Here is a 27,258-nt window from a genome sequence, read left to right as displayed (position 1 = left end):
CTGTAAATTATATTCAGTTAGCATCAAGAAATTAAAATCTAAAAAACACACATCATCATCAGATTGATAGTTCTCTAATATAATAGACAAATCCGTATTGAGCACCTGCTATGTGCCAGGCACTGCTCCAGGCACTAGACAGTGGAAAAAGAAAAAAAAAGAAAGTCCCTGCTCTCATGCAGATTACACTTTAGTGTGAGAGAAACAGACAATAAACAAATAAATGTATAATGTCAAAATGTACAAAAGAATGTAAGGTCGATATTTTAAAAAATAAGACTGACAAAGAGCAAAATGATAGGAGGTTCTATTTTGGGGATGGGGAGACCAGAGAAGGCCTCCTTTAGAAGGCCTTGAGCAGAGAGCTACAGCAAGTGAGGGAGCAAGCCGGACAGACATCTGGGGAGCAGGAACGTCAGGGCAAAGGCCCCGTGTGGGAACGTGCTCACAGTATTCAAGCAATTGTGAGAAGGCCAATGGAGACAAAGTAGAGGAGAAAAAAATGGTAGGAAATGAGGTTAGAGAGGTCGGCAGGGCCGAATCATGGTGGGACCTGGGGGTCCATTCCAAGTGAGAAGAGGATTTCCCCACAGCGGTCTGAGCAGGGCTAGGACATATGATTTGCACTAAATGCCTACCATCACTTCCTTTACAAGATTAAAGTTATGTGATAATTTTTTGTTTCTTCTTCACCTACAAGTAGAGAAATCAAGAGAGTGGAGTTTTCCCTGTTATTCTCAGGAACATGAAGCAGGGCTTCTAAAAGGAGGAAGGAAAAATGGGAGTGTCTGCTCTATTAACCATGACCCCCGCTGGCAGGGGCTCAGGACCTCGGAGCACGAGGCAGGCAGACGGCACCAGCAAGGTGTGCAGGCGGCAGACACCAGTCTCCAGCATCCCTAACAGTACCAGCCGACCCGCCAGTGGTGTGGTTCCTCTTCATGGTGAGTCTAACTCTCTCAACACTAAACCAACTGAAATGGGAGCCAAGCCTGCAAGGAGAACTGGCGAGCAAATGCTCTGAATAGGTTGAGCATAAATCCTGCTGGTAGACTTCCAGATGATTCGGAGTCTTAAAATGAATGTAATGTCATTTCTCTAAAAATTAGAAATATAATCATCATAAACTTGTATGCAATGTAAACATCTGACAAATGCCTGTAGAGGGAGGGCACCAGCGATGGAGAGAAGGAAGATCCGTCTAGTGGGGGAAATAACCTAGTAAACAGACACAGAAACAGAGCAGAAGACGCCCAGAGGCAAGGGGTAAAAGGAGGCCACGCCTCTAAGGCATAATCTCAATCCTTTCAGCACTTGGTAAAGGCAGTGGGGAAAGCACAGCCACTGGACCAGAGCTGACACCACCCAAGCTGGGGAGTTCCGGTAACTTTCTGACTCATAAAACATTCAAGTACTGAAGAACAAGGCAATGTAACTTCTAAAGGGTGCAAGTATGAAGAAATAAAAAGTGAAAACAACTTTAAATATTAAAGGAGAAAATAAACTGTAATAAATTAAAAGCAAAAGCAAAAATTCTAATAATTGTTTCAAAACCAGTGATTCTGCACATTGTTTCAGACTCAGGAAACTTCTTTTCCTAAGGAAATAAACAGATATGCACCAAACGAATATATAAAGAAATTTACTGCAATATCATGATAGCAAAAAATTGTACACAACAGGGGAATAATTAACTATTTAATTAATAGTTAACTAGTTAATAATTAACTATATCCAAATGATGGAACATTATATTGGTTTTGAAAATCAATTGAATAAAATTGGAAGTGACTCACAAAGTGTTACGTAAAAACAAAAGGTTACAAAAATCTTACATTCAGTATGCAGGCAATTTTGTTTAAATATACACACACTAAAAAGAAAGGTAGCAAAAGGTGAAGAACAATGAGTGATTTTTAAATTTTCATCTTATACCTTTCTGTGTTTTATAAATTTTATACAATGAATATATATCACTTTTAAAATCAGATAGAAAACACACAAACTATATTCAGTTCCCTATTAGGATACAAAATACATTAGTGAAAACACACGAAATTGGAAATGCACAAATGTCAAACACATCTACATGTTATAAGAGAAGGATCAGCTCTCAATGAGCAAAAAAGAAAACAAACAAAAAAAACCCCTAATTCTGCCAACTTTTCAAGTTATAGATGAACTAAAGTTTGGTTTCACCCTGTTATTCAGCCCAAATCCACGATTTTGCTTTGCTCTGGATCTTGGCTTGTAAAAGGACAAAAAGGCCTAATGCCTTTTTCCTGGTCCTTTCTATCTAGCATCCTTGAATTTCACACTTATCTCAATTTTATCACTTGAGATAGACTAATCTATCATTTCTTTTTTTTTTTGTAATTGAAGTACAGTTGACTTACAATATTACATTACTTTCAGGTATACAACATAGTGATTCAATATTCTTATAGATTATACTCCATTTAAAGTTATTATAAAATATTGGCTATATTCCCTATGCTGTACAATATATCCTTGTAGATTATTCATTTTATACATAGTAGTTTGTACCTCTTAATCCCCTATCCCTATCCTGCCCCTCCCCGCTTCCCTCTCCAGACTGGTAACCACTAGTCTGTTCTCTAGATCTGTAAATTTCTTTTTATTCATTCCTTTCATTTTTCAGATTCCACATATAGGTGATAACATAACAGCATTTGTCTTTCTCTGTTAGACTTATTCCACCAAGCATAATACCCTCCAGGTCTATCCATATTGTTGCAAATGGCAAAATTTCATTCCTGTATACACACACAAACACACACATATATATCCTCTTCTTTATTCATTCATCTGTTGATGGACACTTAGGTTGCTTCCATATCGTCACTGCTGTAAATAATGCTGCTGTGAATGTTGGGGTGCACGTATCTTTTCGAATTAGTGTTTCTGTTTTCTTCAGATATATACCCAGGAGTGCAAGTGCTGAGTCATATGGTGGTTCTATTTTTAGTTTTTTGAGGAACCTCCATACCGTTCTCCACAGTGGCTGCACCAATTTACATTCCCACCAACAGTGTAGGAGGGTTCCCTTTTCTCCACATCCTCACCAACATTTGTTATTTGTGGTCTTTTTGATGATGGCCATTCTGACAGGTGTGAGGTGATAACACTGTGGTTTTGCCTTGCATTTCTCTGGTGATTAGTGATCTTGAGCATCTTTTCATGTGGCCGTTGGCCATCTGTATGTTGTCTTCGGAAAAATGTCTATTCAGGTCTTCTGCTCATTTTTTAATTGGGTTGTTTGGTTTTTTAATATTGAGCTATATGAGCTGTTTATATATTTTGGATACTAATCCCTTATTTGTCATATCACTTGCAAATATTTTCTCCCATTCAGTAGGTTATCTTTTTGTTTTGTCAATAGTTTCCTTTGCTGTGCAAAAGCTTTTAAGTTTAATTAGGTCCCATTTGTTTATTTTTGCGTTTGTTTACTTTGCCTTCAGAGACAGATCCAAAAAAAGATTATGACGATTTATGTCAAAGAGTGTTCTGCTTATGTTTTCTTCTAGGATTTTAATGCTTTCCAGTCTTACATTTAGGTCTTTAATCCTACTGTCATTTCTGATCAGCAAAATAACACCAGTAATATAAACAGTGCACGTCATTCATATCTATTGTTCATAAATGAATATTAACTTTCAAATATATATATATATATAGATAAGAATTCTACATTTAAATTGGTGTGAAATCACCTTGTGTGCCTATATATTAATATTCTATCAGTTAAAATATGAATATGTGCTTGTTATCGTGAGAGTAAAATGTTGTTATAACTGATGAGTATGAAACTATTAACAGGAAAGCAAATGAGTTAATGTGAGAGTTGAGAAAGGGTTCATTTATATGACTGCTTTAGGAAGAACATTATATTCACAGAGGAAAATTTTTATAAAATTTTTTATAAGTCAATAGGAGATTATAGTATTTTATAATTATATTATACTTATAAAATTGTTTAGTGTACTAACATAAAACAAAATAATCTTTAAGAACCGTATTCGATTTTTAGTTATTTAGTTTTAAATCATGAAAAACTGACCTTTTTTAATGAAAAAGCTCTATTTGGGAATTCTATACATCTTATGCAAATAAATTAAAAGCAGAATAATTAGCTCTGCCATCTCAATTTCACAAGGAGAAAGAATGCTAAACTCACACACAATAATATCCATAATGAATCATACATATGTAATAAAAATATATAAGGAGTATGGAAAAAAAGGAAAGTATTAAAGAGAATTGGGGTTCCCAAAACATGTTTTATTCTCACTAATTAAACCTGAGATCAGCAGTCTTCATAAGAATGTTTTAAAGAGAAAAACAAATACCGTATGCTAACACATATATATGGAATCTAAGAAAAAAAAATGGTTCTGAAGAAGCTAGGGGCAGGACAGGAATAAAGACAAAGACACAGACGTAGAGAATGGACTTGAGGACACGGGGAGGGGGCAGGGTAAGCTGGAACGAAGTGCGAGAGTGGCATGGACTTATATACACTACCAAATATAAAATAGATAGCTAGTGGGAAGCAGCCGCATAGCACAGGGAGATCAGCTGGGTGCTTTGTGACCACCTAGAGGGGTGGGATAGGGAGGGTGGGAGGGAGATGCAAGAGGGAGGAGATACGGGGATATATGTATATGTATAGCTGATTCACTTTGTTATAAAGCAAACACCATTGTAAACACACCATTGTAAAGCAATTATATTATACTCCAATAAAGATGTTAAGAAAAAAAAGAATGTTTTAAGAAGAGAATTCCTATTGTTTTGAATCTACAAAGAAACAACTGTTTGCAGAAATGATTACAGGACACCATCAACAATTTTCAGGAGCTGAAGACAAATTTTTGAGATTTGTCTGGATAATATTCAGCTTTAACTCACTACTGATTTTAACACTCAGCCATCAGACATTTGACCAAAATTGTGATTTGAGGGACCCCTATTTCAAGGCAACCTTAGATAACACATTTCCAACATTTCATCCACGTTCTTCAGTGATGCTCTTTTTCTCACGCCTGAACACAATAATCCATGAGTACCAGGAGTCCACCGAGCCTAAAGAAGCGGTATTCGGGGTACGCCTAGTGGTTTCTATCAGTGTCTCAAATATCACTGTCTCAAAGAACATGCCTATTACCAAATCAGCAATTTTATTTTTATTTTTAGTACATACTAGCAAATAATAGAGGCAAAAAGCAATAAATCTTCAAACAAGTATGCAATGCTCTAAAGAGGGCAACCCTTGGAAACCAGACTTTCAGGTGCAGGGCTACCCATCCCAGAACAGCTACAAACGTTCACTCATGAGCCTCTGCATTTCCAAAGTAGAAGATTTAGGGGGAGCAATACCTAATTTACTAAAGTGTACTTGTTCATAAGCCAACCATGTGAAGACAGACGGAATGTCCCCAACAATCCAAAAGGTGACCATGAAGAAGTGGGCTTATTCAGACCACTTCCGGATTGTTCCAGAAAGTCTGTAAGCACCAAGATGACAGACCTTCTAACCATGACAGCTACCCAGAAATGGCCTTGGCTGCCCTAGCGAAGGGAGCAAGCTCTCCAGCACAGATGTGTTCACACAGAAGCCAGAAGGCCATTCACCAGAGACTCCCATGAGGATTTCGTTTCACACAAGCAGTTCACACCAAAGGTGCGATGACCATGATCGCTGACATTTACAGAGTGCTTCCTACCCACGAGGCTCAGCAATGCAGATAAAGCAAGGTTCAAGCCACTCACACAGAACCACAGCTCAAATCTAAGCTGATTCCTGAACCCACGGTCTTAACTGCTAGACTCTTAACACACGAAACCTGTTTGCTTTTTAATCCGCTGCATCAGACCCCGCCCATCTCCCCTCTAGTCTCTGCAGCTCGAGGCCTCACAAAAAGCCTGGCCATCAATCAATACTTATTCAAGGGGCGAGCCTGCCCTGCTTTCCGCTTTCCTTGCTTCCTTAACTACAAGTCGCACTTCTGCTCTGGGATGCCAGGAAAATTTATCCTTCAAGATTCTGGCTCAGACGTTACCTTGCCCTGACCAATCCAAGCCCGAGTTACGGCTGTTTTTCCCTAGATGATGCCAGCGTGGTGGAGCCTGCCCTGCCCTCCCACAGACGAGCCACATTTACCAGCCCTCACCCCACCCACATCCTTGCTGTGACCTGTGGCCATGGGACAGAGCTCTGGCAAAAGGAAGGACGGTCAAAGTAACGCGCATGTGCCACTTCTGGCCCACACCTGCAGCCACAGGGGTTCTTTCCCCCCTTGTCTGCTGGAGGACTGAACCCCCTAAGTTCTCAAGGTCTGGCTGCCAGACCAGCAGCAGTAACGTCACCTGGGAACCTGTCACACTTGCAAACTCGGACTTAACTGAATCAGAAACTCTGGTCACAGGGCCCAGCAACCTGTGTTTTAACCAGTGTCACAGGGGATGCTCATGCAACCTCACGCTTAAGGGCCACTGCCCTCAACAAACCAGCCTCAACTGCAATCAGGCGATAAGGCCCCAGGTAGCAGAACAGTGTGTTGGAAGGAACACTGGTCTCTGTAGGACCAGGTGAAGTGGAACTATCCACCAATCTGGACCATTTACATCAAAACTTACGTGAGAACACAAGTAGTCTATTACCTTTAAAGGCCCTGACTTACTGGTGGGGCTCCCTGCAGCAGCTTTATCCAAGCTACGTCCAGCATCTCTCTTCTGACAGACCTTTGCATGCTGTGCAGATGCGTCAGTCTTTCTCTTCCGTCTAGACTAGAAGCTCAGGAGCCAGACCAGCTCTCTCTCATCTCTGCATCTCTCCAGGGCCTAGAAAACCCCTGGCCTATACCAGGTGCTCGATGAACAACAATACCTACTTACCCTTTTCCATCTTTACTGCCAACATGGTAATTCGTAATATCTAAAATGATACCAATAAGCCAGCAACTTCCTTTTACAAAAATGTTCTGAAAGTAACAACACTCACTATAGACTAAAACTTTCCAACTCTACGATTCTCAGAATGATGCCGATTTGTCAAAGGTCTGTCTTCGGCACTGCTACTACCTCGTTTCCTGGGGTCCCAGTGTGAGAGAAGGCTCTTAATTCTGATCCAGTCCATCCTCCCCGATATATAACTTATACTAATACACATTTGCTTTTCCCTTGCTGTACCTTGCCCTGCTGCTCACTGTTTACTGTCCAACGTAAAGATAGCTTATCTCCTTGCTACCCACGGTACTAGCCTAGCCAGGGCGCTGGTCTGTACTGATATTCTCCTTCATTTTACAAGAGCTGAAAGGTGCATTTACCAAATCTGGAGTTAGGGACAAAATGGGCAAAAGCAATTTAATATTTTCATTATTTTCCAGAGGTTCCTGCTTTCAATAAAATCAATACAAAAAGGAAGACAATCCAAGACCAGCCTTCTGGCACTATTCTAATCTATTTTGTCTTTGCTGAAATGGTCCCAACATCCTTCTGTGTTTAATATTCCGAGCAGGATTTTTTTTCTAAATCGACTCACATGTTTCCTACCAAATGCCACATTCCTAACAAAGTTACTGCATCAATCATTTCATGGTCCTATGTGCTAAAACTGAGCCGGTGCCAAAAACCTACTTGGAACAGCATAGTTATTTCCCCATTAATTTATATTCCCTATACCTTAAAAAAGAACTCGAACTCTTTAGAAATGAATCCTTCCAATCCATATGGAAAAGTGTAACAAATACCCAACGACACCGACAATACCCAAAAATTCTGTTCTTTGATTTTGACTAGTTTATCAGAATTTCCATTCAAATCTAACGGAAGGCTGAAGCTCAATGTTGTGATGCCAAATATACCAAGATTTTCCTTTACTATGTGGCTTTTTAAAATATTTTCCAAGAACAAAAGGAGAAGACGTGACTAGTCTCATACTACAGGAAAGCCACAGGGACCGCATAGAAGGATGATAATCTTAGACTGAGGACACTTAGCCACCCCCAAAGATACTAAATACCAGCCAAAGGGTACTTCTACCTCGTCCTCGGCTCTACGCAGACACCAAAAATCTTCGTGACTTCTATCCTTGGTAAGCAGCTAACATGAACAGCTGTGCCAGTCCCAGTATTAGAAAAGGCACCCTAACACTTGCAGTGAAACGCACTGTAGATTAAACTTAAACTCCAAAGCCTGAACAGTTATCACGAGATAAAATATGCTGGCCAAAATTCAACGTACACTTTAAAAACCTGAAAAATTGGTAGGGGCTTATTGGGCAATCAAGACCTTTCCATGAGACTTTATTCTCTACTAGCTAGACATTTTTTTTTAACATCACACCCATAATATAGCCTTGACCACTTAGGCCAGTTAATAATTGAAATACTGGATCTGCAAAAAGAACAAAATGATAGCGGTGTGAAAGTCCAACCTTCCCACTTTAATGGGATATTAACTTTCAAGATTATTTCTAAGGTGTGACCCTCTCCAAATGACTAGAACTAGTCAGACAAAATTTTTTTTTTTTTTTTTTTTTCACACACACTCACACTGTATTTTATTTTTACAAGAGATAAATCGACTGACACCAAGCATTGTACATGGATGACCACAACAAAAGCAACAATGATTGCAATTACCAAACATGAAACACACTCATACTATGTCATAGTATTGACATTCAGTCCAGTAATCCTCCACTGTAACAGCTCCTTTACTTTGCAGTGAAAATTGATTTGTATATTCTTTGCCTCTGAGTCCTTGTGGAATTTTTTTTTTTTTTTTTTAAATTCAGACAGAAAGTCACAAAAATTATACTCATCCTCATCAGTTCACCCAGTCCCATGTAATTAATTTTTTTTTTTCATCTTGATCTTTTGTTAGCACTTTTATGAGTTCATCAGTTTTTCATTAGAGTTCTGAAAATGCTTATTCATTCAGTTCAGCAGTACAGTCCGTTACCAGAAACCTGTACTTGTCAGAGTCTTTTCCATGTATTTCTTGAAGATGAAACCCTTTTATAGGAACATATTTGCAAAATCATCAGAGTACACCCAGAACTGTCTGTAAATGACAAAAGACTTAAAAATGACCACGGTTAAAGATTTGATGACAGTTCATAATAATGCAGTTGACAAGAAAATTAGTTATTTCTGAGATATACATTTTAAAGTAATAAATAGGATTATTACTTATAACATTATACCAGAACATATAAGATTTTTAGAAATTTCATGTAATGTCTGAAACATTTATATTAACATATTTCCATACATATTTCCATACAAGTACAAATATAAGATTTTTAGAAATTTCATGTAATGTCTGAAACATTTATATTAACATATTTCCATACATATTTCCATACAAATACAAATATGATTTTTAGAAATTTCATGTAATGTCTGAAACATTTATATTAACATATTTCCATACATATTTCCATACAAATACAAATATAAGATTTTTAGAAATTTCATGTAATGTCTGAAACATTTATATTAACATGTTTCCATACAAATAACCCAATGAAAGTTTAGTATTAGTTGTTTTGTTTGTTTTTTTATACTGCAGGTTCTTATTAGGCATCAGTTTTATACACATCAGTGTATACATGTCAATCCCAATCGCCCAATTCAGCACACCACCATCCCCACCCCACCGCAGTTTTCCCCCCTTGGTGTCCATATGTCCATTCTCTACATCTGTGTCTCAACTTCTGCCCTGCAAACTGGCTCATCTGTACCATTTTTCTAGGTTCCGCATACATGCATTAATATACGATATTTGTTTTTCTCTTTCTGACTTACTTCACTCTGTATGACAGTCTCTAGATCCATCCACGTCTCAACAAATGACTCAATTTCGTTCCTTTTTATGGCTGAGTAATATTCCATTGTATATATGTACCACATCTTCTTTATCCATTCGTCTGTTGATGGGCATTTAGGTTGCTTCCATGACCTGGCTATTGTAAATAGTGCTGCAATGAACATTCGGGTGCATGTGTCTTTTTGAATTACGGTTTTCTCTGGGTATATGCCCAGTAGTGGGATTGCTGGGTCATATGGTAATTCTATTTTTAGTTTTTTAAGGAACCTCCATATTGTTCTCCATAGTGGCTGTATCAATTTACATTCCCACCAACAGTGCAAGAGGGTTCCCTTTTCACCACACCCTCTCCAGCATTTGTTGTTTGTAGATTTTCTGATGATGCCCATTCTAACAGGAGTGAGGTGATACCTCATTGTAGTTTTGATTTGCATTTCTCTAATAATTAGTGATGTTGAGCAGCTTTTCATGTGCTTCGTGGCCATCTGCATGTCTTCTTTGGAGAAATGTCTATTTAGGTCTTCTGCCCATTTTTGGATTGGGGTGTTTGTTTCTTTGATATTGAGCTGAATGAGCTGTTTATATATTTTGGAGATTAATCCTTTGTCCGTTGATTCATTTGCAAATATTTTCTCCCATTCTGAGGGTTGTCTTTTCGTCTTGTTTATGGTTTCCTTTGCTGTGCAAAAGCTTTGAAGTTTCATTAGGTCCCATTTGTTTATTTTTGTTTTTATTTCCATTACTCTAGGAGGTGGATCAAAAAAGATCTTGCTGTGATTTATGTCAAAGAGTGTTCTTCCTATGTTTTCCTCTAAGAGTTTTATAGTGTCCACTCTTATATTTAGGTCTCTAATCCATTTTGAGTTTATTTTTGTGTATGGTGTTAGGGAGTATTCTAATTTCATTCTTTTACATGTAGCTGTCCAGTTTTCCCAGCACCACTTATTGAAGAGACTGTCTTTTCTCCATTGTATATCTTTGCCTCCTTTGTCATAGATTAGTTGACCATAGGTGCGTGGGTTAATCTCTGGGCTTTCTATCTTGTTCCATTGATCTATGTTTCTGTTTTTGTGCCAGTACCATATTGTCTTGATTACTGTAGCTTTGTAGTATAGTCTGAAGTCAGGGAGTCTGATTCCTCCAGCTCCATTTTTTTGCCTCAAGACTGCTTTGCCTATTCGGGGTCTTTTGTGTCTCCATACAAATTTTAAGATGATTTGTTCTAGCTCCGTAAAAAATGCCATTGGTAATTTGATAGGGATTGCATTGAATCTGTAGATTGCTTTGGGTAGTATACTCATTTTCACAATGTTGATTCTTCCAATCCAAGAACATGGTATATCTCTCCATCTGTTGGTATCATCTTTAATTTCTTTCATCAGTGTCTTATAGTTTTCTGCATACAGGTCTTTTGTCTCCCTAGGTAGGTTTATTCCTAGGTATTTTATTCTTTTTGTTGCAATGGTAAATGGGAGTGTTTCCATAATTTCTCTTTCAGATTTTTCATCATTAGTGTATAGGAATGCAAGAGATTTCTGTGCATTAATTTTGTATCCTGCAACTTTACCATATTCATTAATTAGCTCTAGCAGTTTTCTGGTGGCAGTTTTAGGATTCTCTATGTATAGTATCATGTCATCCGCAAACAGTGACAGTTTTATTTCTTCTTTTCCAATTTGTATTCCTTTTATTTCTTTTTCTTCTCTGATTGCCGTGGCTAGGACTTCCAAAACTATGTTGAATAATAGTGGTGAGAGTGGACATCCTTGTCTCGTTCCTGATCTTAGAGGAAATGCTTTCAGTTTTTCACCATTGAGAATGATGTTTGCTGTGGGTTTGTCATATATGGCCTTTATTATGTTGAGGTAGGTTCCCTCTATGCCCACTTTCTGGAGAGTTTTTATCAGAAATGGGTGTTGAATTTTGTCAAAAGCTTTTTCTGCATCTATTGAGATGATCATATGGTTTTTATTCTTCAATTTGTTAATATGGTGTATCACATTGATTGATTTGCGTATATTGAAGAATCCTTGCATCCCTGGGATAAATCCCACTTGATCGTGGTGTATGATCCTTTTAATGTGTTGTTGGATTCTGTTTGCTAGTATTTTGTTGAGGATTTTTGCATCTATATTCATCAGTGATATTGGTCTGTAATTTTCTTTTTTTGTAGTGTCTTTGTCTGGTTTTGGTATCAGGGTGATGGTGGCCTCATAGAATGAGTTTGGGAGTGTTCCTTCCTCTGCAATTTTTTGGAAGAGTTTGAGAAGGATGGGTGTTAGCTCTTCTCTAAATGTTTGATAGAATTCACCTGTGAAGCCATCTGGTCCTGGACTTTTGTTTGTTGGAAGATTTTTAATCACAGTTTCAATTTCATTACTTGTGATTGGTCTGTTCATATTTTCTGGTTCTTCCTGGTTCAGTCTTGGAAGGTTATACCTTTCTAAGAATTTGTCCATTTCTTCCAGGTTGTCCATTTTATTGGCATAAAGTTGCTTGTAGTAGTCTCTTAGGATGCTTTGTATTTCTGCAGTGTCTGTTGTAACTTCTCCTTTTTCATTTCTGATTTTATTGATTTGAGTCCTCTCCCTCTTTTTCTTGATGAGTCTGGCTAATGGTTTATCAATTTTGTTTATCTTCTCAAAGAACCAACTTTTAGTTTTATTGATCTTTGCTATTGTTTTCTTTGTTTCTATTTCATTTATTTCTGCTCTGATCTTTATGATTTCTTTCCTTCTGCTAACTTTGGGTTTTGTTTGTTCTTCTTTCTCTAGTTTCTTTAAGTGTAAGGTTAGATTGTTTACTTGAGCTTTTTCTTGTTTCTTTAGGTAGGCTTGTATAGCTATAAACTTCCCTCTTAGAACTGCTTTTGCTGCATCCCATAGGTTTTGGGTCGTCGTGTTTTCATTGTCATTTGTCTCTAGGTATTTTTTGATTTCCTCTTTGATTTCTTCAGTGATCTCTTGGTTATTTAGTAACGTATTGTTTAGCCTCCATGTGTTTGTCCTTTTTACGTTTTTTTCCCTGTAATTCATTTCTAATCTCATAGCGTTGTGGTCAGAAAAGATGCTTGATATGATTTCAATTTTCTTAAATTTACTGAGGCTTGATTTGTGACCCAAGATGTGATCTATCTTGGAGAATGTTCCGTGCGCACTTGAGAAGAACGTGTAATCTGCTGTTTTTGGATGGAATGTCCGATATATATCAATTAAATCTATCTGGTCTATTGTGTCATTTAAAGCTTCTGTTTCCTTATTTATTTTCATTTTGGATGATCTGTCCATTGGTGTAAGTGAGGTGTTAAAGTCCCCCACTATTATTGTGTTACTGTCGATTTCCTCTTTTATAGCTGTTAGCAGTTGCCTTATGTATTGAGGTGCTCCTATGTTGGGTGCATATATATTTATAATTGTTATATCTTCTTCTTGGATTGATCCCTGGATCATTATGTAGTGTCCTTCCTTGTCTCTTGTAACATTCTTTAATTTAAAGTCTGTTTTATCTGATATGAGTATAGCTACTCCAGCTTTCTTTTGATTTCCATTTGCATGGAATATCTTTTTCCATCCCATCACTTTCAGTCTGTATGTGTCCCTAGGTCTAAAGTGGGTCTCTTGTAGACAGCATATATATGGGTCTTGTTTTTGTATCCATTCAGCCAGTCTATGTCTTTTGGTTGGGGCATTTAATCCATTCACGTTTAAGGTAATTATCGATATGTATGTTCCTATGACCATTTTCTTAATTGTTTTGTGTTTGTTTTTGTAGGTCCTTTTCTTCTCTTGTGTTTCCCACTTAGAGAAGTTCCTTTAGCATTTGTTGTAGAGCTGGTTTGGTGGTGCTGAATTCTCTTAGCTTTTGCTTGTCTGTAAAGCTTTTGATTTCTCCATCAAATCTAAATGAGATCCTTGCCGGGTAGAGTAATCTTGGTTGTAGGTTCTTCCCTTTCATCACTTTAAGTATATCATGCCACTCCCTTCTGGCTTGCAGAGTTTCTGCTGAGAAATCAGCTGTTAACCTTATGGGAGTTCCCTTGTATGTTATTTGTCGTTTTTCCCTTGCTGCTTTCAATAACTTTTCTTTGTCTTTAATTTTTGCCACTTTGATTACTATGTGTCTCGGCGTGTTTCTCCTTGGGTTTATCCTGTATGGGACTCTCTGCGCTTCCTGGACTTGGGTGGCTATTTCCTTTCCCATGTTAGGGAAGTTTTCGACTATAATCTCTTCAAATATTTTCTCTGGTCCTTTCTCTCTCTCTTCTCCTTCTGGGACCCCTATAATGCGAATGTTGTTGCGTTTAATGTTATCCCAGAGGTCTCTTAGGCTGTCTTCATTTCTTTTCATTCTTTTTTCTTTAGTCTGTTCCACAGCAGTGAATTCCATCATTCTGTCTTCCAGGTCACTTATCCGTTCTTCTGCCTCAGTTATTCTGCTATTGATTCCTTCTAGTGTAGTTTTCATTTCAGTTATTGTATTGGTCATCTCTGTTTGTTTGTTCTTTAATTCTTCTAGGTCTTTGTTAATCATTTCTTGCATCTTCTCAATCTTTGCCTCCATTCTTATTCCAAGGTCCTGGATCATCTTCACTATCATTATTCTGAATTCTTTTTCTGGAAGGTTGCCTATCTCCACTTCATTTAGTTGTTTTTCTGGGGTTTTTTCTTGTTCCTTCATCTGGTACATAGCCCTCTGCCTTTTCATCTTCTCTATCTTTCTGTAACTGTGGTTTTTGGTCCACAGGCTGCAGGATTATAGTTTTTCTTGCTTCTGTTGTCTGCCCTCTGGTGGTTGAGGCTATCTAAGAGGCTTGATGGGAGGCTCTGGTGGTGGGTAGAGCTGACTGTTGCTGTGGCGGTCAGAGCTCAGTAAAACCTTAATCCACTTGACTGTTGATGGGTGGGGCTGGGTTCCCTCCCTGTTGCTGTGGCGGTCAGAGCTCAGTAAAACCTTAATCCACTTGACTGTTGATGGGTGGGGCTGGGTTCCCTCCCTGTTGGCTGTTTTGCCTGAGGCAACCCAACACTGGAGCCTACCCGTGCTCTTTGGTGGGGTTAATGGCAGACTCTGGGAGGGCTCACGCCAAGGAGAACTTCCCAGAACCTCTGCTGCCAGTGTCCTTATCCCCACGGTGAAACAGAGCCACCACTCGCCTCTGCAGGAGACCCCCCAACACCAGCAGGTAGGTCTGGTTCAGTCTCCCCCAGGCTCACTGCTCCTTCCCCTGGGTCCTGATGCACACATTACTTTGTGTGTGCCCTCCAAGAGTGGGGTCTCTGTTTCCCCCAGTCCCGTCAAAGTCCTGCAATCCAACTCCCACTAGGCTTCAAAGTCTGATTCTCTAGGAATTCCTCCTCCCGTTGCCTGACCCCCAGGTTGGGAAGCCTGACGTGGGGCTCAGAACCTTTACTCCAGTGGGTGGACTTCTGTGGTATAAGTGTTCGCCAGTCTGTGAGTCACCCACCCAGCAGTTACGGGGTTTGATTTTACTCTGCTTGCGCCCCTCCTACCGTCTCACTGTGGCTTCTCCTCTGTCCTTGGACGTGGGGTATCCTCCTTGGTGAAGTCCAGGGTCTTCCTGTCAATGATGGTCCAGCAGTCAGTTGTGATTCTGGTGCTCTCGCAAGAGGGAGTGACAGCACGTCCTTCTACTCCGCCATCTTGGTTAATCGTCTGGACAACTTGTTTTACAGTCAGACAAAATTTAACCTGAAATCCTGCTGGCCAGTTTAAGGACGAAATTACTAAGTGATGAAATACGAGAATTACATCTTCAACAATCCCATGACATGGTTCCCAAGGCTTCTGCAGCCCTGACTGCCCTGCTGTGGTTATAATCGGGCCTGTCAAGGTTCCTCCGACATCTCAGAAGAGCACAGCGCTGCTCACATTGGAATGACCGCCACCAACTGTAACAGAGACTGCTACCTACTTCCTGACGGCCAATGAGCTAAATCTGGTCTAGCTATGTTGTTTGGGCTCAAAAAACAGAAAACTTAAGAAAACTTGAGCCAAAGTTTTAAAAATCACAAATTTTCACCAAAAAATCCAGAATTCCAGCTTCCCTTGAAAAATCAGCTTTGGTAACCATCAGCAAATGTGGGGGGGGGCTTTCCTTTTAGCCTGGGCATGGGATTTCCATATGGTCATGCTGTCCATATCTCAAAAAATGGCTGCATCTACATTCATATCCATTCATGTTCCTTGCGCGGCAACCTCTAGACATGTGAATTTGGAATTTATGTTGGCATTAACTACTTCACCTAAGCCATGACCTCATCGGGTAACAACACCTTACAGTAAGCAGAAACTCCCATGGTTTATTCATAAAATTTAATCCTGGTCTCAGGCAAGTCTCCTCCTATACAGTTAACTTCGAGAACTTCACTGCAAGTCTTTACATTTATCTTTGAAATTTGATGTTGTTAAATTAGATACATTGAACTCAATCACTATTTATTGTGCACCCAGAGGACGAGCGGTTTTGAAACTAGTGGTTTTGCAAAAGGCAGAGCCTCAGGCTTCCCTGGTGGCGCAGTGGTTGAGAGTCCGCCTGCCAATGCAGGGGACACGGGTTCGAGCCCTGGTCTGGGAAGATCCCACATGCCGCGGAGCAACTAGGCCCGTGAGCCACAATTACTGAGCCTGCGCGTCTGGAGCCTGTGCTCCACAACAAGAGAGGCCGCGATAGTGAGAGGCCCGCGCACCGCGATGAAGAGGGGCCCCCGCTCGCCGCAACTGGAGAAAGCCCTCGCGCAGAGACGAAGACCGAACACAGCCAAATAAATAAATAAAAATTACATTAAAAAAAAAAGGCAGAGCCTCTCTCTCTAGTTTTAACAAGGTATCACCTGAATGTCTTTCATATGCTTAGTTTTACCTATAATCTACCTTCAAAAAGAAACTGAAAGGATTCAGAATTTTTTGTTTGTATAAGCTGGGAGCTATTTATTTTAAAATAACATGTAACTGAGTAACTTAAATATGTCTAAAAGTATATATTATCTACAACTCTGACCTTCTACAGATATCTAGTTTGGCACAGAAAACCTCTAAAAACTAAAAAAGTTTCTGTGGGACTATGGATTAAAACAGAAAGTATGTGGCATCTCTGTCCGATGCCAAGACAGGAGCAAGGCAAGCTGGTCAGAGGCCCACACGTTCACGGAAGAGGGAGGTCCATCTAGTTGGCAACTGGGCTGGCCCCTGGCTTCCTCACTCCACAGGGACACAGGCCGCCCAGGGAGGATCCCTTGATGACACCTGCTGCCGGCCAAAAGCCAGGCTTCCCCGGACTGTCCGGCTGGGGGACAAGGGGGTGGAGGGGTAATATCCGCAAAGAGCCCTCTTGCAGGGCCCCCCCCCCACCACCACAGGGCTGTAAGGACAGCCCTTTGTTCTTTCTGGAGAAAGACAGTTCTGCACTCTGAAGGCTTCTTTTTTTTCTGAATAGCTTGATAACAATGCTGATAGAGCTTCTCTTTCCAGTCACCCCTTATCACCCAACGGTGTAATGACAGTGTAATCGTTAGCTGGGGATACTGGTACCTCTCACAGTTATCTCCATTTTCCTTTGAATCATCAGTCACATTCCTCCAAAATTCTTCAATGCTTTGCACATCTCCTTTTAAGTAACCCTCCTGAGGAAAATAAAAGTCAGCCAGAAAGGTTTACACAGCTTCCTTCTAACCCACGGAGATGTACTGTGCAGCCCTTTACGTAAACACTCACAGCAGAGGCACCCCGTAACTCTCGCGGCTGCGCAGCTAGGAGGAAGCCCGGCAGTGCCCACGCGGAGGGACCGAGTCACAGTGACCTGACCCCGACCTGCGGAGCTCGGCCAGCTTGGGAGCCGAAGGAGCGCCAGAGACAAGGCAGCACCCCATCCAGGGAGGGGACGCCACTGCTGTCCTGACCCCGCGACCAGCCTTCCAGCCGGGGAGGGTGTGGGTGCCAATGAAGGACGCTGGAAAAGTGAAGTGTCCCCGGGAAAAGGATCCCCGAGAGCCCCTGGCGCAGGGCTGCTCAGAAGCTGGGCACGGGTACCACCCCGGCCGGGAGCCTCCGCCTGGCCGCCCGGCCAACCCCTCTGGTAGCTGCTGCCTTGAAAAGTGTGAGAACCACTGCATTAAACCGCAGCCACCTTCTCCTCTGTATCCCGCACGGCCAGCACGCTGTCCGGCACACGCCGGACGCTCCAGTGCCTGCAGGATGCATCACGGCAAACGGGCGCTGCAAACCCTGATGCACCCGAGGCACGTACACACCGTGTCCTCCACAAGCCCTGGAAAAGCAGCTCGGCAGCTGCAACACCCAGCACGGACTGAGCTCCGTGCGCTCGGCCCTCTGCCGCAGGACCCCTGATGCCAGCCTCAGCCCTGTGGGAGGGGCCCTCACCCGCCCCGGGATGCAGACCAGGGACCTGCCGCTTAGGAAAGCGCAGTCAGTGCCTGGAGCGCCCCGCCAATCAGTGATGAGCGGAACTTTAGCGGGTCTGTGCTCCTCACCACGCGAGCCGCTCACTCCGGACGCCCTCGTGCCCGCGGCGGTCCTGGGCGCGAGAGAGGCAAACCTGAGTGACAGGCCCTGTGCCTGAGGAACTTACACCCTGGCAGGGAGGCGCGCGAAGTAAGCAAAAAAAATGACGTGCTGCAGGTGCCGTCAGAGCAGGGAAAGCCGAGGCAACTCCCCCGAGGCCCCGACTGACAAGGGCAAGGGCGGCCAGATCACGCCAACCAGCGGGGTTCTCGGACCACCACTTCCGAGAGCGAGGAGGGTACACACCCTTGACAGGCAGCTGTGGAAAGGGGCAAAGACCCCCAACATGTGCCCCTTACCCCACTCCTGAAAGAGCCAGATCGAGGCGATGCTGGGCTTTTGCTTGGAAGACACAGGAGAGGCTGGGGGAGCCCAGAGCGAAGGACAGAGGTTGAGCAGGACGACTACCTGTCTGCCTTCTCTTCAGCTTCTTCTGCGGCGCCAGCCTCACTGCAGAACCGCTGCCGAGGTTCGAGAAACAGCTCCTGGAAGGGGCTCCGCCGGGGATGCCCACAGCCTCAGGCAGCAGCACGTACTTACCTACCGCCTGTGCCCGCGTTAGACGCGCACAGTGGCCCCGTGGGCAGTGACGCGCGACTGGAAAGGATGGGGCAGACCTTTAAAAGCTTCACCCAGGAGGCATAAGCTTTAGCGGAGTATCGCAAAATATGGGTTTGCCGACCCAAAGGAGTGCGGAGGGGATTCCAGGCAGAGGAAATAGTTTGATCAAAGGCATGGAGTTAAAAGATAAGAAAACGTATTGGGGGAACTTAACTGGTTCTGCAGGTCCTTCGGGCAGCAGACCAGGACTGCACTTCCAGCCCGGCCACTGCCACGTGCATGGGGGCTTCTGGCAATTTCCTGCTCCTCTGGGGAGAGAGTGTGGGTGTGTGAGGGGTGGCCAAAGTAGGGGCAGGGCCCGAATAACAGAAAAGGAGCTGGCAGCCATATTCGGGAGGTTCTAGGCCTCTCCTGTGGGCCAGGGGTTCCCAGAGGTAAGCAGGCCTGAGAATGGGTGGGGCAGGGCCTCTCACAGGGCAGGCCTCTCAGCCCAGAAGGACCCCAAAGTTAGACTTCTGACATTTTCTACACATGAGGTTACACATGCAGTCACTAGAGATACAATGACAGGACTGGAAAGGGACAAGGACATCATTCAACTGAAAACTGGAGGCCACACTGCCTAGTGTGCACTTATGAATTTTATTCTTCCCGTATATTGTGACTATATTGTCAATAGCACAATTACACTGCATGACCTTTTGGGGATTACAAGTTAATCGGTTAAATGCAAACATTTTAAAAATGTGTCACACTTTGATAACCTTTTAGTAATATGGAGAACCTTAAAAAAATGTGGCCAGGTAGCTCTCTACCTCTGATGGTAGGAGAAGGTGGGTAAGAATGAACCTGCTTAAAAATGTAGGTTCCCTGGCCCTCACTGGGTAGCTCTGGGTAGAGCCTGGGAATATATAACAACAATCCCACATGATTTTTGATACAAGTGGTCTCACAGCCACACTTGAAAAAGCACTGCAAAGGGCAGCAGGGAAGCTGGGAAGAGGTTTAAGCAAGAAGTAACTAATCAGTATTACACAATTTGCCACTGGATGTGGCTATTAGTGTGGCAGGCAGAAGTCTGATTATAATGGTTGTGAGAGTGAGCAGAGATTAGCAAGATTCAACTGTTCTTTCAAAACGTGTGACTCCGAAGAAAGAGACAGAATAAGGATGTGCCTTAAGGGCCTGACAAAGGGTTTTTTATTTGTATTCATCACGTAGAGAGATGAGTAACACTCATGTAAAGGACATACCAGTAATCACAATGTCCTGCACAGGATTTCCACGCCTCCAGACCCGCTCTCTGTGTCCCCAAAGTATCAACTTGCCCTCTGAAGGAGGCACCAGCAGGAAAGAGAGGATGGGAGGGCGTGGGGTATTCATCTCCCCTCACCCCCTCCCTCAAGCCCACCGCAGGCTGGATGGGTCCCTCACTGGGGGCCACAGCTGCTCCTGGCAGGAGCCCCCACAGCTCCCCTCGTGGGGTTCTGATCCCCTTAGGGCTCTGCCCTTCCTTCCTCTGGCCCCTCCAGGCCTAGAGGAGCTGGTCCTGGGACACCATCCTATTCCTCGCTGATTTCCCTAAACCTGCCCATATCTTAGTAAATGGTTCTTAAAGTCTCCTTGGTTACCTAGTTCAATCTGTCTCCTACCAGCACCCTGCCGGATACATACAACATTAAGCAGAATATAAATGCCAGAACAGTGCCAAATCCAAAATGCTACTGTGGTTCAAATACAACAGCAGTCACATCAGATGGGATTCAGGAAAAGATTCATCTGCAAGGTGCACTGGATGCGGGCTTGGAAGAACAGTGAGTGTTCTGATAAGCAAAGGAGGGGGGCACATCATTGCCGCCTATTCAGATCTCCTGAATCCGAATTCTATCTTTCCACACATCGGCTATCCCTCCCCTTTTCCAAACTCTACACATTTACCAAAGCAGGACCCATGTCATTCGTAAAATCATTAAAAGATCACTCTGCTGGGGGCCCTGTTTACAGCTTGTTGTATTTTAAAGAAGTCTTGCCAAGTTCTATCATCGTAGACTCCCACCTGTTAAATAGACTGCAGGCAAAGCTGTGTGTGAGCTGTTTTGATTATTTCCCTGGAAAGTCAGCCCTGATGGGCCACAGTAAACAGAGACTAGGGTTATTTGTACCTATCCAGGCAGTAATAACACAGGAAGCATTTTTAAAGCAGGGGACAAAGAACTCTTGAACAGTGAGGAAGCAGAAAAACCACTTTTGACTCCAAATTCAAAACGAGATTTTAATCCTAGTTTAATCACTGTGTGGGGAATAGGACTGAACCTGAGCCTGGTATTTCCCTTCCTAAAAAGGAAGTCCTAGAGATTTAAAATGGAATATATGTGAACAGATGTTAACTTCCCAAAAGAAAAATAGAAGACAAATTCCAAATATTTCATAATTTGTAAAGAAGGAAGGAACGTGCAGCAGATGTATACTAGGAGCCAGGTACTTTACATAGATTATGTATTTTAATCTCCACAATAATCTACAAATAGCTACTATTTATTATCTTTATTTTATAGGTGAGGAAACTGGGCCTTAAAGAAATATACAGTAATTTGCCAACAAGCACAAGGCTGGCAGAATCTGGTTCCAAGCCAGTCATCACCACGGCATGACTACTTCCTACCGATGAAGGGAAACAGACACAGGGAAACCGACACGGACTACAGTTTAGGGCACGCGGTCCTTTGCCTCACTGCCTCAGATTAACCACAGAGGCGGTTTCAACTTCAAAATTTATTAGTCCATTTTCCTCCCCTGAGTTCATATTTATACTCCCTCCAACTCAGTCCAAAAAGAATTTGAGGCAGCTTGAGGAAACAAACACAGAATCATGGGATTTTAAAACTAAGTGCAACACACATTTTACATAGGGGGAAACTCATTTATGTAAAGTGACATTTCTAAAATTAGGTAACTGACAGGGCCCAAAATACAGATTCAAGATTCTCAGGCCCATATGCCTTCCTGATGAAAAGGAATCTTCCACAGCAGATTGCCTCAGTATGGCAGGGCTCTCAGGATGAAGGCTGAGGCTCATTACGGGCGTAAAAGTAGACAGGAGCGACAAATGAGTTAAATATTTATGTCCAAAACCTAAAGCACTCAAATGGCAACTTTAAAATAAAATAGACCTTTGATTTGCTTGTTTTGTTGCCATTCACCTTCTTCTCCTAAAATTCAGCATCTTCAAAAGGCTCAAAACTGAGAACGTCATTTATTTCTTCATCTATAAAATGGGGTTCATCACAGCACAGAATCGTCAGAGGATTAAGGCAGTTAATGTTCTAAACTATTCTTTTCCCTAATATACTATTTCACTTCATTGGTTGTTTACATGGCATGGGGCGGGGGAGAATATACAGCAACCCGTCAATCAACGAAATGACCAAAAAGAAGGAAACGAGGATTCTCCCCCTGTACACACATGGCTTTCCCCACTCCAGCCGTCACCACCAGCACTTGCGTGTTGGGAAAGCCCTTCCTCTCCACCCCGTCCTCCAAAAACACACTGGCAACCTGCATCTAAAACATGGATCTGTCAAAATGATTTGCCACGTGTTCAGAATAGAAATTGAAATGGACCTTTGACTCAAATGCTTAATACCATACGTACATACGTACCTGAAGCTAACACACTTCAGGACGTGAATTTTATCTGACTTCATAAGGTGTTGTGAGGACGCAGGAAAATAATATAACGCATGTGGAAGAGGTTTGAAAACTGTACGATGTTACCCGTGATAACTATTACCTGACTTGGCAGGATTGGTTACAACAGCTGGTCCTTCTTCCTCCCTCCCCCAAACCTTTCCGAATATCTCGAGTCTCCCTCTTGCCCCCTCTCCCCGCCCCAAAAAGTTCAGCACGTCATCTCTAAAACAAGGACCCTGTCCCCAAACAGGACTGTTCGATGAGGTCAGTCTCATCCCTCACTGGCTGTCGGCCAAGTATGCCATCCTGGACATCACGTCACCAGGGAATCTTACTCCAATTTCATAGTAATTACAGCATCAAGGGAAATAAGGAAAGAAAAATGGTTTAAACGGAAAGGAAAGGAAGGGTAAAGAGAGGGAGGAAGAAGAGGGCTAGAGAGCCCCTCAGTCTGATAACTCAGAAGTGAGGTAAGTCAAATGCAATAGAACATATATATTCAGGTTAAAAAATAAAAACAAAAAAAACTCTTAAAAATAATAGGTTGATCTGGACACAATTATTCTCCCTTGTTTGGTATTCATGTTGGAGTTTTTAAAAAAGTCACCACATAGCCAACTAATAAAGAATACGATTCTGTTCAATGACACCTGATGTCTTCTCGATAGCACGTTTGGCCCTTGTCTCTCCCTCAGTCCAAATCCCCCCAGATATTCCTTTAATGATAACTAACCGCTCTAGAAATAAAGTCACCTGGAATGCAAGGCCTAGAAAGGGGAAACATCAGATACTAAACACTTCCCATCTTAAAGCATCATCGAACCTCACTAAATACCAGATTTTATATTTTTATTTAAATGTAAGACCTACTGAACAAATACTACGGTTACCTCAAGGTCACTCCAGAATTCTCAGAAAAGATGAAAGAATCCAGGAGCCTAAGGCAGGCAAGATCTTTTGTCCCTGTTCCTTGCCTGGTCTTTACTGCAACATATTTCTTCCTTTCTCTCCTACCTGACCCTGCAACCTGCATTCTTCTATTCCATACATACCAGTACTTTCTATCATTTCATGAATTCCGCACTCACTCTAGTAAAAAAGTTTAACTACTTTCTGGCTCTAAGGTCCTTCTCTTCCTCTGACATCAAATAACTGCTTTTATAATTTCCTAAATTTTCAAAACACTGTCAATTAGTGCATACCAAGTTAACACACTAACAAGTTATATTTTTACACTTTTCATTTCCTGATTTGTCTTTTTCCTGTTGAATCACACTATTTGATTACAACTAATTCTTAGGCTTTCTCTCAACTGGGACCCAGTTATTTACATGTTACCAAAATTCATTTCTATTTTGCTCAACTTCAAAATAATGGCTCAGTGACTACTTATTCATCCAATTTTACTAAATGAGTTTTCAGTTATTCCAAGTGCTTTATCAGCAAAAAAGTCAATTCTTTGGTACTTCAGAGAAACAGTTTATTATTATCATAAAAAGTTAAGGCTTGTGTGGTATTAATCCAATAGTCTTAAGACTTGCTAAGAGAAAACAACCCAAAATACAAGTGGCTATGCAAATTCAGAATGGTCTCAAGAGAACAAAGGTGTCCAAGGTACCAAATCAAAATCTGTAGATAATAAAGGAGGAAAGTCAAAATTTTAAGTCCTGTCCCCTTCCCTTGATTCTCCTGCTTACGTCAGCACTAAAAAGAACTTGCTCTGGATTGCTGAGATTTTTAAATGAGGTTATTATATTAAATCACTTTTAAAGGCACAGGCATTATATAAATTAGAAGGCATGAGCACAGTAGAGAAAATATTTCATCGTGATAGGGAGAGAGAAAATGAAACAGAGAGAAAGAGGGAGAAAGAGAGCATAATCTTGTTCCCTAAAATAAGTGAAAAGCTATAGGCCTATCTCTCTTGCTCTCATTGGGAAAACAATTTTTAAACAGATACCTACCCTGCATTTGCTGATACCCTGGCAGCAACCTACTTAAGTCAAGGAGGGTTGTAATACACTAAAAGGCCATACACTGTGCTTCACTTCAGAAAAGTGAGAATTCTCCACAGGGCTGAGAAGACGAAAAACCATAAGTTCTGATCAGTTTATTAATAAACAGAGAAGACTACTTTCTTATAGTATGCGATTAATTTCACTAGTGGCACTTTAATCTGTTAACAAGATTCACATTATAACTGTAGTTCAAGATGTATGGGGGATAGGTATTTACTAAGAACCAACAGCTATTACTGAGCTATAAGTAAGGAATTCAGATCTGAACAGAGGTAGAATTTTTTTATACTCATTGAACATACTTTTATTTTACTTTTTAAAACACTGAAGCACAAAGCACTTAGTGTCATAACGTTAGACACAGGGGTCGTTTCCCGTCTTGCTGCTATGAAACGGAGTCTGGACACAGAGGAATCCAGTATTATAAATGAAATCCCTGATGACATCAATGACAGCAACACATTCGGGAGGACAGTGAACCCGGATCCCTTGGAAAGTGCAAACACTTCTAGATCAAGTCCACTTGAAATAATTTTAAGCAAAATTTTCAGTGCACTACCTCTAGCCTGGGGCTAAAGCAATTATCTCTGCCCCACCAACTACCCTAAATGTCACTCTGACAAATACTCCCAAACTTTCTTTTCTGAATAAAAATGGCGCTGCTTTTCCCACACAATCCTGTTTATATCTCAGTAACCCTTAGGCCCTTCATGCAAACTCAAAGTGAGGACTTAAAGGTCACTCTTCCCTATACTGTGTCAAATGCTTTTTTGGGGGGGGCGGGGGCGGAGGTGTTTCCATCTACAAGGTTGCCACTTTCTCCGCTAGACACCCTGGGATCATTAACTCACTTTGCCTTTTCTTCCTAACCCCTGCCTGCCTTGCCCCAAACTGTTGCCTCTCTCTCTTGAATACGCCGCACTTCCACGCAAACTGTCCCAAAGAGCCGGTCGCCGACCCCTGAGCTGGCCTCCTCCACGCCACACACGTCGTGTCCAGCGCACCCTCCACCTAGGCACGTCCATCCTTTCCCCGTGGAGTATCGGGTGCCACGCGCGCAGGGCACAGACACCCCGGCTCCCCCAAAGCACAGCCTTTCCACGCACTGTCTACACCCGTGCCCACACGCCCTGGAACCGGCTTCGGGACTCCGATCGCCGACTACGCGGTGCACGCACGCCCCGGGTCGGGCGCTGCTGTGGCAAGGAGCAGGGCCAAGCATGCACGCGCGCACGTCGGTGCCCGGAGCCCCCCCGGGCTGCCCGGGCGGGGTGGGGGCTGGGTGGGCAGCTGGGTGGGGGGGGGCAGCGGGCGCCAGGCGGACAATAACAAGCTGGTCGCCTCCTCCCTTCGCCCCCGCCCCAGCCCGCGCCCCGGGTCCCGGGTCCCGCGCGGATGGCACACGGCCGCGGAGGGGGCGGCGAGGGCGCGGTGCCAGCGGGGCCGCCTCGGGTACCTGGTCGATGGGCAGCTGCACGGCGTTGCTGAGGGGCTGCAGCAGGGTGGAGCCCGTGGTGCTGGTGGTGGCCATGGCCTGCCTGGCGCTCCGGCCGCCCGCGCCGCTCGCCCGCGACTGAGCCGGGCGACGCCGAGGACGGGGAAGCGACCGGCGCGCCTGCCCCCTGGCCGCCCGCGGTCGGAGCGCGCGGGGCGGGGCCGGGGAGGGGCCGGGGGCGGTGACCCGCTCGGCCCTCCTTCCGCGCCCCCGCGCCCCCGCCGCGCCCCCGCGTCCCCGCGTCCCCGCCCGCGCCCCCGATTGCCCGCGCCCGCCCCGCCCCCTGACTTCCAGCAGCTTCCAGCCGCCCCCTCCCCACCACGCGCGCCCTCGCGCCAGACAGCCCCGCGGCCCAATCGCGGAGCGGCGCCCCGACGCCCGCAGCCAATCAGAGGGCGCCGGCCGCGCTCCGCCCCCATCCCAGGCCCCGGCCCGGGGGACGAGGGGCTGTCTGGCCGCTGTGGGCGGGCGGCTCGCGGGGATCGCTCTCTGGTGCCAGCGGGGAGCTCTCCGCCTCCTCATCCCATTATTCCTCGTCCGTGCCCGAGGTCGGCGGCCAGCCCACCCCTCTCTAGGAGGAACGGTGGACGACAAAGGGGAACGGGTTGGCTGCCAGAAGAACGGGCGACGTGCGGGGCGCCGTCGAGCCAGCGCTGGGGGAAGTTGGGAACAAAGCTGGGGGCCCGGAGGAGGAGGGCAACAAACCAAAATGTGACCTAGATAAGAAGTCCCTTTGTCTTCAGGATTGCTGTGGAAAAGCGCAAACTTGAGTCCAGTGCCGGTTGTGTGTGCCTTTCGGTCACCCTGAAGCCCACCTGGGCCTGGCGGGCTGCGACCGGTCCAGTTCGACGCCGCGATGGCGCCCCGCCCCAGGGAGGGAGGCACTTCTCACCTGTGCCTGCGGCGTGTGTGTGTGTGTGTGTGTGTGTGTGTGTGTGTGTGTGTGTGTGTCCTTACCTGCCCGGCCTCTGCCGTCTTCCTCAGAGCGAAGGCTCTTTCTCAGCATTTCGTCACCCCTGAGTCGCCAGCTCCTCCAGACTCTTCCATTGTGCTGTTTCCACGTACCTTTGGTGTGTGGTGGTGTGTGTGTTATGTGTA

At 43.6% G+C, this 27,258-nt stretch overlaps 1 protein-coding gene across 2 annotated transcripts in view; it reads right to left on the bottom strand.

Moving 5' to 3' along the window:
* The window catches only part of MBOAT2 (membrane bound O-acyltransferase domain containing 2), a 121,729-nt gene extending 95,443 nt beyond the window's left edge, over positions 1–26,286 (bottom strand). The window contains exon 1 of one of the 2 annotated variants that reach the window (XM_059942263.1): positions 26,122–26,286. In XM_059942263.1, the coding sequence (XP_059798246.1) occupies positions 26,122–26,196 (75 nt within the window). In that variant the 5' untranslated portion in view covers positions 26,197–26,286. The remainder of the gene's footprint in view (positions 1–26,121) is intronic. The other variant, XM_059942264.1, reaches the window with a different exon arrangement.
* Between the last annotated feature and the right edge of the window lie 972 nt (positions 26,287–27,258).

Source organism: Balaenoptera ricei, chromosome 13 (assembly GCF_028023285.1).
Source record: "Balaenoptera ricei isolate mBalRic1 chromosome 13, mBalRic1.hap2, whole genome shotgun sequence".
NCBI lineage: Eukaryota > Metazoa > Chordata > Mammalia > Artiodactyla > Balaenopteridae > Balaenoptera > Balaenoptera ricei.
The sequence above is the reverse complement of the archived record's forward strand: the minus strand, read 5'-3'. Positions and strand labels throughout refer to the sequence as shown.